This window comes from Stigmatopora argus, chromosome 12 (assembly GCF_051989625.1).
Source record: "Stigmatopora argus isolate UIUO_Sarg chromosome 12, RoL_Sarg_1.0, whole genome shotgun sequence".
Taxonomy (NCBI): Eukaryota; Metazoa; Chordata; class Actinopteri; order Syngnathiformes; family Syngnathidae; genus Stigmatopora; species Stigmatopora argus.
In genome coordinates, this window is record NC_135398.1 from 2,811,591 (window position 1) to 2,826,113 (window position 14,523).

The 14,523-nt window shown below is 33.4% G+C and overlaps 1 protein-coding gene across 4 annotated transcripts in view; it reads right to left on the bottom strand.

Moving 5' to 3' along the window:
- The window catches only part of myripa (myosin VIIA and Rab interacting protein a), a 60,980-nt gene that overhangs the window by 16,334 nt on the left and 30,123 nt on the right, over positions 1-14,523 (bottom strand). For 3 of the 4 annotated variants that reach the window (XM_077616199.1, XM_077616198.1, XM_077616202.1), the window contains 3 exons: positions 10,696-14,409; positions 10,411-10,590; positions 9,377-9,538 (listed from right to left, as the gene is read on the bottom strand). In XM_077616199.1, coding sequence (XP_077472325.1) covers positions 9,377-9,538; positions 10,411-10,590; positions 10,696-14,409 — 4,056 coding nt within the window. The remainder of the gene's footprint in view (positions 1-9,376; positions 9,539-10,410; positions 10,591-10,695; positions 14,410-14,523) is intronic. The other variant, XM_077616201.1, reaches the window with a different exon arrangement.

Below are 14,523 nucleotides of genomic sequence, written 5' to 3' on the forward strand. Positions count from 1 at the left end.
CTATACTATGTCGTTTTTTTTAGAAAAAAAGCTTTACTATACTATGTCGTTTTTTAGAAAAAAAGCCTTACCATACTATGTCGTTTTTTTAAAGAAAAAAGCCTTACTATACTATGACGTTTTTTAAGAAAAAAAGCCTTACTATACTATGTCGTTTTTTAAAGAAAAAAGCCTTACTATACTATGTCGTTTTTTAAAGAAAAAAGCCTTACTATACTATGTCGTTTTTTAAAGAAAAAAGCCTTACTATACTATGTCGTTTTTTAATTTAGAAAAAGCCTTACTATACTATGTCGTATTTTAGAAAAAAAGCCTTACTATACTATGTCGTTTTTTAAAGAAAAAAGCCTTACTATACTATGTCGTTTTTTAAAGAAAAAAGCCTTACTATACTATGTCGTTTTTTTAAGAAAAAAGCCTTACTATACTATGTCGTTTTTTTAAGAAAAAAGCCTTACTATACTATGTCGTTTTTTAATTTTAAAAAAGCCTTACTATACTATGTCGTTTTTTAGAAAAAAAGCCTTACTATACCATGTCGTTTTTTAAAGAAAAAAGCCTTACTATACTATGTCGTTTTTTAAAGAAAAAAAGCCTTACTATACTATGTCGTTTTTTAAGAAAAAAGCCTTACTATACTGTCGTTTCTTAAGAAAAAAAGCCTTACTATACTATGTCGTTTTTTAAAGAAAAAAGCCTTGCTATACTATGTCATTTTTTAAGAAAAAAAGCCTTACTATACTATGTCGTTTTTTAGGAAAAAAGCCTTACTATACTATGTCGTTTTTTTTTGAAAAAAAAGCCTTACTATACTATGTCGTTTTTTTAAGAAAAAAGCCTTGCTATACTATGTCATTTTTTAAGAAAAAAAGCCTTACTATACTATGTCGTTTTTTAAGAAAAAAGCCTTACTATAATATGTTGTTTTTTAAGAAAAAAAAAGCCTTACTATACTATGTCGTTTTTTTTAAAGAAGAAAGCCTTAGTATACTATGTCGTTTTTTAAGAAAAAAAGCCTTACTATACTATGTCGTTTTTTTAAGAAAAAAAGCCTGACTATACTATGTCATTTTTTAGGAAAAAAGCCTTACTATACTATGTCATTTTTTTAAGAAAAAAGCCTTACTATACTATGTTGTTTTTTAAGAAAAAAAGCCTTACTATACTATGTCGTTTTTTTAAGAAAAAAAGTCTTACTATACTATGTCATTTTTTAGGAAAAAAGCCTTACTATACTATGTCATTTTTTAAGAAAAAAGCCTTACTATACTGTGACGTTTTTTAAGAAAAAAGCCTTACTATACTATGTCGTTTTTTAAAAAGAAAAAAGCCTTACTATACTATGTCGTTTTTTAAGAAAAAAAGCCTTACTTTACTATGTCGTTTTTTAAGAAAAAAGCCTTACTATACTATGTCGTTTTTTAATTTAAAAAAAGCTTTACTATACTATGTCGTTTTTTTAAGAAAAAAAGTCTTACTATACTATGTCATTTTTTAGGAAAAAAGCCTTACTATACTATGTCATTTTTTAAGAAAAAAGCCTTACTATACTATGACGTTTTTTAAGAAAAAAGCCTTACTATACTATGTCGTTTTTTAAAAAGAAAAAAGCCTTACTATACTATGTCGTTTTTTATTTAAAAAAGCCTTACTATACTATGTCGTTTTATAGAAAAAAAGCCTTACTATACTATGTCGTTTTTTAAAGAAAATAGCCTTACTATACTATGTCGTTTTTTAAGAAAAAAAGCCTTACTATACTATGTCGTTTTTTAAAGAAAAAAAGCCTTACTATACTATGTCGTTTTTTTAAGAAAAAAGCCTTACTATACCATGTCGTTTTTTAATTTAAAAAAAGCCTTACTATACTATGTCGTTTTTTTTTTTTTTAAAAAGCCTTACTATACTATGTCGTTTTTTTTTAAAAAAAAAAGCCTTACTATACTATGTCGTTTTTTTAGAAAAAAAGCCTTACTATACTATGACGTTTTTTAAGAAAAAAAGCCTTACTATACTATGTCGTTTTTTAAAGAAAAAAGCCTTACTATACTATGTCGTTTTTTTAAGAAAAAAGCCTTACTATACTATGTCGTTTTTTTAAGAAAAAAGCCTTACTATACTATGTCGTTTTTTAAAGAAAAAAGCCTTACTATACTATGTCGTTTTTTTAAAGAAAAAAGCCTTACTATACTATGTCGTTTTTTAATTTAAAAAAAGCCTTACTATACTATGTCGTTTTTTTAAAGAAAAAAGCCTTACTATACTATGACGTTTTTTAAGAAAAAAAGCCTTACTATACTGTGTCGTTTTTTAAAGAAAAAAGCCTTACTATACTATGTCGTTTTTTTAAGAAAAAAGCCTTACTATACTATGTCGTTTTTTAAAGAAAAAAGCCTTACTATACTATGTCGTTTTTTCATTTAGAAAAAGCCTTACTATACTATGTCGTTTTTTAGAAAAAAAGCCTTACTATACTATGTCGTTTTTTAAAGAAAAAAGCCTTACTATACTATGTCGTTTTTTAAAGAAAAAAGCCTTACTATACTATTTCGTTTTTTTAAGAAAAAAGCCTTACTATACTATGTCGTTTTTTTAAGAAAAAAGCCTTACTATACTATGACGTCTTTTAAGAAAAAAAGCCTTACTATACTATGACGTTTTTTAAGAAAAAAAGCCTTACTATACTATGTCGTTTTTTTAAAGAAAAAAGCCTTACTATACTATGTCGTTTTTTAAGGAAAAAAGCCTTACTATACTATGTCGTTTTTTAAAGAAAAAAGCCTTACTATACTATGTCGTTTTTTTAAGAAAAAAGCCTTACTATACTATGTCGTTTTTTTAAGAAAAAAGCCTTACTATACTATGTCGTTTTTTTAAGAAAAAAGCCTTACTATACTATGTCGTTTTTTAATTTTAAAAAAGCCTTACTATACTATGTCGTTTTTTAAAGAAAAAAGCCTTACTATACTATGTCGTTTTTTAAAGAAAAAAAGCCTTACTATACTATGTCGTTTTTTAAGAAAAAAGCCTTACTATACTATGTCGTTTTTTAATTTTAAAAAAGCCTTACTATACTATGTCGTTTTTTAGAAAAAAAGCCTTACTATACTATGTCGTTTTTTAAAGAAAAAAGCCTTACTATACTATGTCGTTTTTTAAAGAAAAAAAGCCTTACTATACTATGTCGTTTTTTAAGAAAAAAACCTTACTATACTATGTCGTTTTTTAAAGAAAAAAGCCTTACTATACTATGTCGTTTTTTAATTTAGAAAAAGCCTTACTATACTATGTCGTTTTTTAGAAAAAAAGCCTTACTATACTATGTCGTTTTTTAAAGAAAAAAGCCTTACTATACTATGTCGTTTTTTAAAGAAAAAAGCCTTACTATACTATGTCGTTTTTTAAAGAAAAAAGCCTTACTATACTATGTCGTTTTTTAAAGAAAAAAGCCTTACTATACTATGTCGTTTTTTAATTTAGAAAAAGCCTTACTATACTATGTCGTTTTTTAGAAAAAAAGCCTTACTATACTATGTCGTTTTTTAAAGAAAAAAGCCTTACTATACTATGTCGTTTTTTAAAGAAAAAAGCCTTACTATACTATGTCGTTTTTTTAAGAAAAAAGCCTTACTATACTATGTCGTTTTTTTAAGAAAAAAGCCTTACTATACTATGTCGTTTTTTAATTTTAAAAAAGCCTTACTATACTATGTCGTTTTTTAGAAAAAAAGCCTTACTATACTATGTCGTTTTTTAAAGAAAAAAGCCTTACTATACTATGTCGTTTTTTAAAGAAAAAAAGCCTTACTATACTATGTCGTTTTTTAAGAAAAAAGCCTTACTATACTATGTCGTTTTTTAAAGAAAAAAGCCTTACTATACTATGTCGTTTTTTAATTTAGAAAAAGCCTTACTATACTATGTCGTTTTTTAGAAAAAAAGCCTTACTATACTATGTCGTTTTTTAAAGAAAAAAGCCTTACTATACTATGTCGTTTTTTAAAGAAAAAAGCCTTACTATACTATGTCGTTTTTTTAAGAAAAAAGCCTTACTATACTATGTCGTTTTTTTAAGAAAAAAGCCTTACTATACTATGACGTCTTTTAAGAAAAAAAGCCTTACTATACTATGACGTTTTTTAAGAAAAAAAGCCTTACTATACTATGTCGTTTTTTTTAAAGAAAAAAGCCTTACTATACTATGTCGTTTTTTAAGGAAAAAAGCCTTACTATACTATGTCGTTTTTTAAAGAAAAAAGCCTTACTATACTATGTCGTTTTTTTAAGAAAAAAGCCTTACTATACTATGTCGTTTTTTTTAGAAAAAAAGCTTTACTATACTATGTCGTTTTTTAGAAAAAAAGCCTTACCATACTATGTCGTTTTTTTAAAGAAAAAAGCCTTACTATACTATGACGTTTTTTAAGAAAAAAAGCCTTACTATACTATGTCGTTTTTTAAAGAAAAAAGCCTTACTATACTATGTCGTTTTTTAAAGAAAAAAGCCTTACTATACTATGTCGTTTTTTAAAGAAAAAAGCCTTACTATACTATGTCGTTTTTTAATTTAGAAAAAGCCTTACTATACTATGTCGTATTTTAGAAAAAAAGCCTTACTATACTATGTCGTTTTTTAAAGAAAAAAGCCTTACTATACTATGTCGTTTTTTAAAGAAAAAAGCCTTACTATACTATGTCGTTTTTTTAAGAAAAAAGCCTTACTATACTATGTCGTTTTTTTAAGAAAAAAGCCTTACTATACTATGTCGTTTTTTAATTTTAAAAAAGCCTTACTATACTATGTCGTTTTTTAGAAAAAAAGCCTTACTATACCATGTCGTTTTTTAAAGAAAAAAGCCTTACTATACTATGTCGTTTTTTAAAGAAAAAAAGCCTTACTATACTATGTCGTTTTTTAAGAAAAAAGCCTTACTATACTGTCGTTTCTTAAGAAAAAAAGCCTTACTATACTATGTCGTTTTTTAAAGAAAAAAGCCTTGCTATACTATGTCATTTTTTAAGAAAAAAAGCCTTACTATACTATGTCGTTTTTTAGGAAAAAAGCCTTACTATACTATGTCGTTTTTTTTTGAAAAAAAAGCCTTACTATACTATGTCGTTTTTTTAAGAAAAAAGCCTTGCTATACTATGTCATTTTTTAAGAAAAAAAGCCTTACTATACTATGTCGTTTTTTAAGAAAAAAGCCTTACTATAATATGTTGTTTTTTAAGAAAAAAAAAGCCTTACTATACTATGTCGTTTTTTTTAAAGAAGAAAGCCTTAGTATACTATGTCGTTTTTTAAGAAAAAAAGCCTTACTATACTATGTCGTTTTTTTAAGAAAAAAAGCCTGACTATACTATGTCATTTTTTAGGAAAAAAGCCTTACTATACTATGTCATTTTTTTAAGAAAAAAGCCTTACTATACTATGTTGTTTTTTAAGAAAAAAAGCCTTACTATACTATGTCGTTTTTTTAAGAAAAAAAGTCTTACTATACTATGTCATTTTTTAGGAAAAAAGCCTTACTATACTATGTCATTTTTTAAGAAAAAAGCCTTACTATACTGTGACGTTTTTTAAGAAAAAAGCCTTACTATACTATGTCGTTTTTTAAAAAGAAAAAAGCCTTACTATACTATGTCGTTTTTTAAGAAAAAAAGCCTTACTTTACTATGTCGTTTTTTAAGAAAAAAGCCTTACTATACTATGTCGTTTTTTAATTTAAAAAAAGCTTTACTATACTATGTCGTTTTTTTAAGAAAAAAAGTCTTACTATACTATGTCATTTTTTAGGAAAAAAGCCTTACTATACTATGTCATTTTTTAAGAAAAAAGCCTTACTATACTATGACGTTTTTTAAGAAAAAAGCCTTACTATACTATGTCGTTTTTTAAAAAGAAAAAAGCCTTACTATACTATGTCGTTTTTTATTTAAAAAAGCCTTACTATACTATGTCGTTTTATAGAAAAAAAGCCTTACTATACTATGTCGTTTTTTAAAGAAAATAGCCTTACTATACTATGTCGTTTTTTAAGAAAAAAAGCCTTACTATACTATGTCGTTTTTTAAAGAAAAAAAGCCTTACTATACTATGTCGTTTTTTTAAGAAAAAAGCCTTACTATACCATGTCGTTTTTTAATTTAAAAAAAGCCTTACTATACTATGTCGTTTTTTTTTTTTTTAAAAAGCCTTACTATACTATGTCGTTTTTTTTTAAAAAAAAAAGCCTTACTATACTATGTCGTTTTTTTAGAAAAAAAGCCTTACTATACTATGACGTTTTTTAAGAAAAAAAGCCTTACTATACTATGTCGTTTTTTAAAGAAAAAAGCCTTACTATACTATGTCGTTTTTTTAAGAAAAAAGCCTTACTATACTATGTCGTTTTTTTAAGAAAAAAGCCTTACTATACTATGTCGTTTTTTAAAGAAAAAAGCCTTACTATACTATGTCGTTTTTTTAAAGAAAAAAGCCTTACTATACTATGTCGTTTTTTAATTTAAAAAAAGCCTTACTATACTATGTCGTTTTTTTAAAGAAAAAAGCCTTACTATACTATGACGTTTTTTAAGAAAAAAAGCCTTACTATACTGTGTCGTTTTTTAAAGAAAAAAGCCTTACTATACTATGTCGTTTTTTTAAGAAAAAAGCCTTACTATACTATGTCGTTTTTTAAAGAAAAAAGCCTTACTATACTATGTCGTTTTTTCATTTAGAAAAAGCCTTACTATACTATGTCGTTTTTTAGAAAAAAAGCCTTACTATACTATGTCGTTTTTTAAAGAAAAAAGCCTTACTATACTATGTCGTTTTTTAAAGAAAAAAGCCTTACTATACTATTTCGTTTTTTTAAGAAAAAAGCCTTACTATACTATGTCGTTTTTTTAAGAAAAAAGCCTTACTATACTATGACGTCTTTTAAGAAAAAAAGCCTTACTATACTATGACGTTTTTTAAGAAAAAAAGCCTTACTATACTATGTCGTTTTTTTAAAGAAAAAAGCCTTACTATACTATGTCGTTTTTTAAGGAAAAAAGCCTTACTATACTATGTCGTTTTTTAAAGAAAAAAGCCTTACTATACTATGTCGTTTTTTTAAGAAAAAAGCCTTACTATACTATGTCGTTTTTTTAAGAAAAAAGCCTTACTATACTATGTCGTTTTTTTAAGAAAAAAGCCTTACTATACTATGTCGTTTTTTAATTTTAAAAAAGCCTTACTATACTATGTCGTTTTTTAAAGAAAAAAGCCTTACTATACTATGTCGTTTTTTAAAGAAAAAAAGCCTTACTATACTATGTCGTTTTTTAAGAAAAAAGCCTTACTATACTATGTCGTTTTTTAATTTTAAAAAAGCCTTACTATACTATGTCGTTTTTTAGAAAAAAAGCCTTACTATACTATGTCGTTTTTTAAAGAAAAAAGCCTTACTATACTATGTCGTTTTTTAAAGAAAAAAAGCCTTACTATACTATGTCGTTTTTTAAGAAAAAAACCTTACTATACTATGTCGTTTTTTAAAGAAAAAAGCCTTACTATACTATGTCGTTTTTTAATTTAGAAAAAGCCTTACTATACTATGTCGTTTTTTAGAAAAAAAGCCTTACTATACTATGTCGTTTTTTAAAGAAAAAAGCCTTACTATACTATGTCGTTTTTTAAAGAAAAAAGCCTTACTATACTATGTCGTTTTTTTAAGAAAAAAGCCTTACTATACTATGTCGTTTTTTTAAGAAAAAAGCCTTACTATACTATGACGTCTTTTAAGAAAAAAAGCCTTACTATACTATGACGTTTTTTAAGAAAAAAAGCCTTACTATACTATGTCGTTTTTTTTAAAGAAAAAAGCCTTACTATACTATGTCGTTTTTTAAGGAAAAAAGCCTTACTATACTATGTCGTTTTTTAAAGAAAAAAGCCTTACTATACTATGTCGTTTTTTTAAGAAAAAAGCCTTACTATACTATGTCGTTTTTTTTAGAAAAAAAGCTTTACTATACTATGTCGTTTTTTAGAAAAAAAGCCTTACCATACTATGTCGTTTTTTTAAAGAAAAAAGCCTTACTATACTATGACGTTTTTTAAGAAAAAAAGCCTTACTATACTATGTCGTTTTTTAAAGAAAAAAGCCTTACTATACTATGTCGTTTTTTAAAGAAAAAAGCCTTACTATACTATGTCGTTTTTTAAAGAAAAAAGCCTTACTATACTATGTCGTTTTTTAATTTAGAAAAAGCCTTACTATACTATGTCGTTTTTTAGAAAAAAAGCCTTACTATACTATGTCGTTTTTTAAAGAAAAAAGCCTTACTATACTATGTCGTTTTTTAAAGAAAAAAGCCTTACTATACTATGTCGTTTTTTTAAGAAAAAAGCCTTACTATACTATGTCGTTTTTTTAAGAAAAAAGCCTTACTATACTATGTCGTTTTTTAATTTTAAAAAAGCCTTACTATACTATGTCGTTTTTTAGAAAAAAAGCCTTACTATACTATGTCGTTTTTTAAAGAAAAAAGCCTTACTATACTATGTCGTTTTTTAAAGAAAAAAAGCCTTACTATACTATGTCGTTTTTTAAGAAAAAAGCCTTACTATACTGTCGTTTCTTAAGAAAAAAAGCCTTACTATACTATGTCGTTTTTTAAAGAAAAAAGCCTTGCTATACTATGTCATTTTTTAAGAAAAAAAGCCTTACTATACTATGTCGTTTTTTAGGAAAAAAGCCTTACTACACTATGTCGTTTTTTAAGAAAAAAAGCCTTACTATACTATGTCGTTTTTTTAAGAAAAAAGCCTTGCTATACTGTCATTTTTTAAGAAAAAAAGCCTTACTATACTATGTCGTTTTTATACATATATATACATATATATACACACATATATACACATATATATACACATATATACACATATATATATATACATATACACATATATACATATACACATATATATATATATATATATATATATATATATATATATATATATATATATATATATATGTATATATCTATATATGTATATATATATATATGTATATATACATGTGTATATATACTAATATATGTGAATTAAGGCTTTGATACAACATATACATATGCATATGTATGTATATATATATATATATATATATATATATATATATATATATATATATATATATGTATATTTATATTTATTTTATTAAAGTGAGCCCTGCTCTTAAGAAATTACGCTCAGTTTACAAATATTACACGATCTCCGTTCCTACAATTAGCATCTAAAGTGAAGTAGCCCACCTCAGTGGCTTAAAAGCACTGTTTGAAACACAGAAATGGAGAACGAGTTGCGCGTTTTCCAAAAGTAAAAGTTGACAAAGGTTCTCACCTGCTGCTCGGACTGCTGAACCCTGGCGGCGGCCGACGTCACTCGCTCCTCCAGGGAAGAGAACTCGGGGTGGGACGTCCTGCCGGAGATGCCCCCGGCTCGCTCATCCAGCTCGCCAAGCTCCGCCTCCACGCCGTACACCGAACCGGCCGCCACGTCCACCTGCAGAGAATTGTGTTGGAATTAATTTTTGCATTTTTGAAGGGGGCCAACTAGGCTGCCATAATTGATGACAGCTTCTCTGATAATGTCATTTATAAACAATTTTGTCCAAATTTTCTTTTTGATCCTCTTGATAGGAAACATCTTATTAGAATTTATTTTGATTTCTATAATTAAAAAAAGGTTGTTTTCCTGTTTAATTAAAATTATTTTCCTGTTTAGTGAAAATTATTTTCCTGTTTAGTGAAAAATATTTTCCTGTTTAGTGAAAAATATTTTCCGGTTTAGTGAAAATTATTTTCCTGTTGAATTAAAATTATTTTCCTGTTGAATTAAAATTATTTTCCTGTTGAATTAAAATTATTTTCCTGCTGAATTAAAATTATTTTCCTGCTGAATTAAAATTATCTTCCTGCTGAATTAAAATTATTTTCCTGTTGAATTAAAAATATTTTCCTGTTGAATTAAAAATATTTTCCTGTTGAATTAAAAATATTTTCCTGTTTAATTAAAAATATTTTCCTGTTTAATTAAAAATATTTTCCTGTTGAATTAAAATTATTTTCCTGTTTCATTAAAAAATATTTTCCTGTTTAATTAAAAATATTTTTCTGTTTAATCAAAAAGCAAAAATATTTATTTAAGTTCACGTGAAAATAAACCCAAGCAGAAGAACATGCAAACTCCACACAGGTGGACCGACCTGGATTTGAACCCAGGACCCCAGAGCTGTGAGGCCGACCCGCTAACCACTCGTGTCACCGAGCCGTTATTATTTTTGACATCAAGTATTTTAGTCCACATTAAGATGCCTTCTAATGTATTTTTAAGCTCCACAAAGGTTAGCCTAGCGGTGTAGTCCTAAAACCTACCTTCTCCTCCAGCGTGGAAAACCGCTGATCGAGTTTTTGGCGGTCAGCGTTGGCGGGGAAAGACGAGCCGGAATGGCGCCCACCTTCGCGGCCCTCCACACCCTGGAGCAGCTCCTCGGTAGCGTTCAGAACCTTCAGGACCTCGCCGCTTATGCTGCAGAGGGACGCCGCCGAGTACTTCTACGGCATACAACAAGACAGATTAAAATCATAAACCAGCTAATGGAGTGATTCATCTTCACCTAGTGGTGAAACTAAGAACTTGCTGAATTTAAGGTGCCTCACGTTCCTAGTGTCCTCCTGCTCCACGCTCGGGTTTCCACTTCCGTCTTGGCCTTCTGGTTCCTGTCGTCCAGCAGTTGCAGGACTTGGTGTCCTCAACAGGTCTTTTTTGACCTGGTTCCGTTCCTTGTCACTCTTCTTTCTAGTTTTGGCTTCGTCAATCCTGTCCTCTGTCTTTGTATACTTGGTCTTCCTGGTGTTTCTCTTTTTCTTCTTCCCGCTCTCGTCCGCTTTTGTTCCTTCATTCCGTGTTCTGTCCTCGTCCGTCAAATCCTTCTTCCTCTTTGTAGAGTTTTTTGCTTCGTCCTTGTCACGTTTCTTCCGGGTCTCTTCCGTCTCCCTTTGCGTATCGCTCTTTACGATCCCAACGTTTTCCGTCTTTTCTTTCTCGTTCCTGTCGTTTTCATCTCCCTTTGAATCCCCACGAGTCTCGTTGTCCGTTTTGACGTCCCGGTTCCGGTCCATGTCCGTCCCCGGACGGTTTCTCCACTCGTTGTCCTCGTCGGCTTCATTCTGGCCCATCGTTGAATTCTCCTTCCGCACCTTGTCCGTTGTCTCCGTTTTCTCTTTTCTGTCCACGTCACTCTGGCTGTCCTCTATTGGTCCGATTATCTCGGCTTCCCCGTCTCCGTCCTTACTTTTGTCCATCTCCTCATCGGTCTTGACTTCCACGTTCGTGTTCTCACGAGTATTTGTGCCCTGCTTCCAGTCCTCGAGTGCTTCGTTAGCTTTTAGCGATTCATTCTTGTCCTCACCCGTCTTCACGTCCATCTTCAAATCCTCCCCAGGTGCTTGGTTCTCATTTTCATCCGTCTTTGTGTATTGGTTACTTTTCTCACCTGTCTCCGTCTCGTCTCTCTCCTCAACCTGCGTCCTGGGCACTTTGTTCCGCTCCTTCGTGTCCTCTTTTGGTTCTTCGCTTTTCTCCTTTCCTTCGTCTGCTTTTGCAGTTTCGTCCGAGTCCTTTTCTTTGCCTTCCTTCAGTTCTTCAAGTCCTCCTTTTCTGTCCTCGTTTGTGTTGACGTGCTCTTCATCCTCTGTTCTGTCGTTTACGGCTGCTTTCCTCTCTTTGTTTGTCGCCAAAAGGTCTCTCTCCTCGATGGGTGTCTCTGCGTCCGCTGTCCCCTTCTCATCTGTCGTATCGTAAAGTTTCTCGACCTCCATCTTAACTTCCCGACGGTCCTCATTTGCCTCCGCGTTTCTTTCCTCGTTTGTCATCGTAACAACTTCTTTCCGCTCCTTACATTCGGCGTTCTTGCTGCGGGCGTCACGTGTCTTTGAGTCCACGCTTTCCTCATGGTCTGTCTTAATGTCCTCATTTCTGGTCTTAGCGTTGTCATCTTTCGTCTCTGCGTTCTTGTCCATTTCATCTTTCCCCTCAATGACGGTCGCTGGGTTGTTTTCCGTGCTCTCATTCTGTGTTCTCATGTCTATCGGCCCAGTCCCGTTCTCCTTCTCAAAGACCTCCAAGTCCACTTTCTTCTCATCTGCTCTGTATTCGTCTGCGTTTACATCCTGGTCTGTCTGTGTGTCCTCATTTCTGGTCTTAGCGTTGTCATCTTTCGTCTCTGCGTTCTTGTCCATTTCATCTTTCCCCTCAATGACGGTCGCTGGGTTGTTTTCCGTGCTCTCATTCTGTGTTCTCATGTCTATCGGAGCAGTCCCGTTCTCCTTCTCAAAGACCTCCAAGTCCACTTTCTTCTCATCTGCTCTGTATTCGTCTGCGTTCACATCCTGATCTGTCTTTGTGTCCTCATTTCTTTTCACGTTTGACATTGTAACATATTTCCCCTCCTCATCAGTCTTTGGTTCCTTGTTGATGTTCTCATCTGCCTTTGCATCCACGCTTTGCTCATTTTCCATCTCGTTGTCAGTCTTGACCTCCTCGTTGCACTTGTCGTCCCCCTTCGTGTTCTCATTCCCTTCCACGTTTGTCATCGTAACATCTCTCCTTTCCTTCTCAGTGTGTTTGAGCACACTTTTCTCATTTCCGCTCTCCTTGCCCGTCTCGAGATCCTCGTTCACAGTGTCCTCTGCTTTACTCTTCTCAATCTTTTCCATGTTTGTCATCGCCACATCGTTCCTCTCTTCGGCAGTCTCTGCATCGTTATCGTTCTCAACGTCTTGATCCGTGTCCACACTTTCTGTCTTTTTCTCCATCTCGACATCCTTGTTCCCGTCTACCCGTGCATTCTCCTTCGCAATAACGATATCTTTCCTCTTCTCGTCAGCCTTTGTGTCCTTGCCCGTATTATTGTCTATCTTAGAAAGCACACATTTCTCATTTCCCATCTTTTTGTCCGTAAAGTCGCCTTCCTTTGCAGTGTTCTTGTTACTTTCTTCTTTTGTCATTGAAATATCTTTCCGCTTGTCATGGTCTTTCAGTAGATCCATACTTTCTTCATGGTCTGGCTCCCGGTCCATCTTTATTTCCGCATACCCGTTGCCGCGACTTTCTTTGTTTGGCATCATGTCACTGTTCCTCCCGTCAGTCTTCGTATCCTCGTCCCTCTTCGTCTCCTCTTTCCCGTTATCGTCCGTCTTTGCTGGCTCCTTCCTGAGCCGGCCTCCCATAGCTTCATCGTTGTCCTCCTCGTCCGTTACTCTGTCCTCGTCTGCCTTCCCGTCCCCGTTCTCCTCTCGCATGTCCTCCAGTGTCATCGTCAGCATGCCGCTGATGATTTTATCAAAGTCCATTTCTTCATCGTCGCTCTCCGACCCGGCGCCGCCGGCCTCCGCGAGTTCTCCTGCCTGCAGCACCCACGTTCCCGTCAAATCTAACCGCTTCGCCTCTGGCCGATCCCGTTCCTCGATCGTTACCGTGGTTTCCTCTTCCGACGTTAACTCGTCATCGTCCGGTTCTTCCGTTGGTTCCACCGGTTCCTCGCGCCAGCTGGTTTCTCCCTCGTCCTTCCCGACTCGGTCTAGCTCGTCCTCGGTGGAGGAGAACTGGGAGGCGCTGACAAGACTGGCGAGGTGGCGCACCCGAGTGACCTGCGCCGCCTCGTCGTCCCGCAGCCTCCACAACTCTTCGTCATCGGCTTCCTCACGATCCAGCTCGTCCTCGGTGGAGGAAAACTGAGTGGCGCCCGCTTGGTTGGCCAAGCGACAGACTCTCACCGCCAGCTCTTCTCGGTCTTCCTCCCCTTCGCCGTCTTCCTCCTCCTCGTTCTCCTCATCCGTGACTCTGTCCAGCTCATCTTCCGTGGAGGAGAGCACGGTAGATTGGGCTTCCTTCTCCAGCCTGCAGAGTTTGTGCGTCAGTCCTTCGACCTCTCCATCCTGACCTTCGCCATCAAACGTTTGTTCCTCCTGGCCTCTCCCTGCTCTGTCCAAGTCATCGTCAGTGGAGGAGAAGTACGCCAGTCTTGACCTGGCCACTAGTTTGTATAACCTCATTTCCACTTCGTCCTCCCCTTCCTCTTCCTCCACAACGTCCTCTTCTCTCCATCCCGCCAGGTCAACCTCCGTTTTGCCCTCTTCGGGATCTCGGCTTCCCGTTTCCTTCTCCTGGGGGTCGCCGTTGTTTTTTGCACGGCGAGGAACTTCGCCTGCGGAGTCGGAGTTGTTTTCCGAAGCTGGCGGCGGCGTGTCTGACCGGACCTCGTTGTCCCCTTGACCCATGTCCACGTCCTGGTAGAGCAGATCGGGCGTCAAAGTGCCGGGCGTGTCGCCGTCTGAAGGAGAACGAGAATAGATGTCTTTCCTGTTGAAATCCTGTTGATGGGAAGAAGGTAGAGTAAATGAAATTAGGTTAGGTTAGAACTTTATTTCATCCCGTATTCGGGAAATTTCCTCGGTTGCCGTAGCAAAAAGTAGCAAGCACAGACA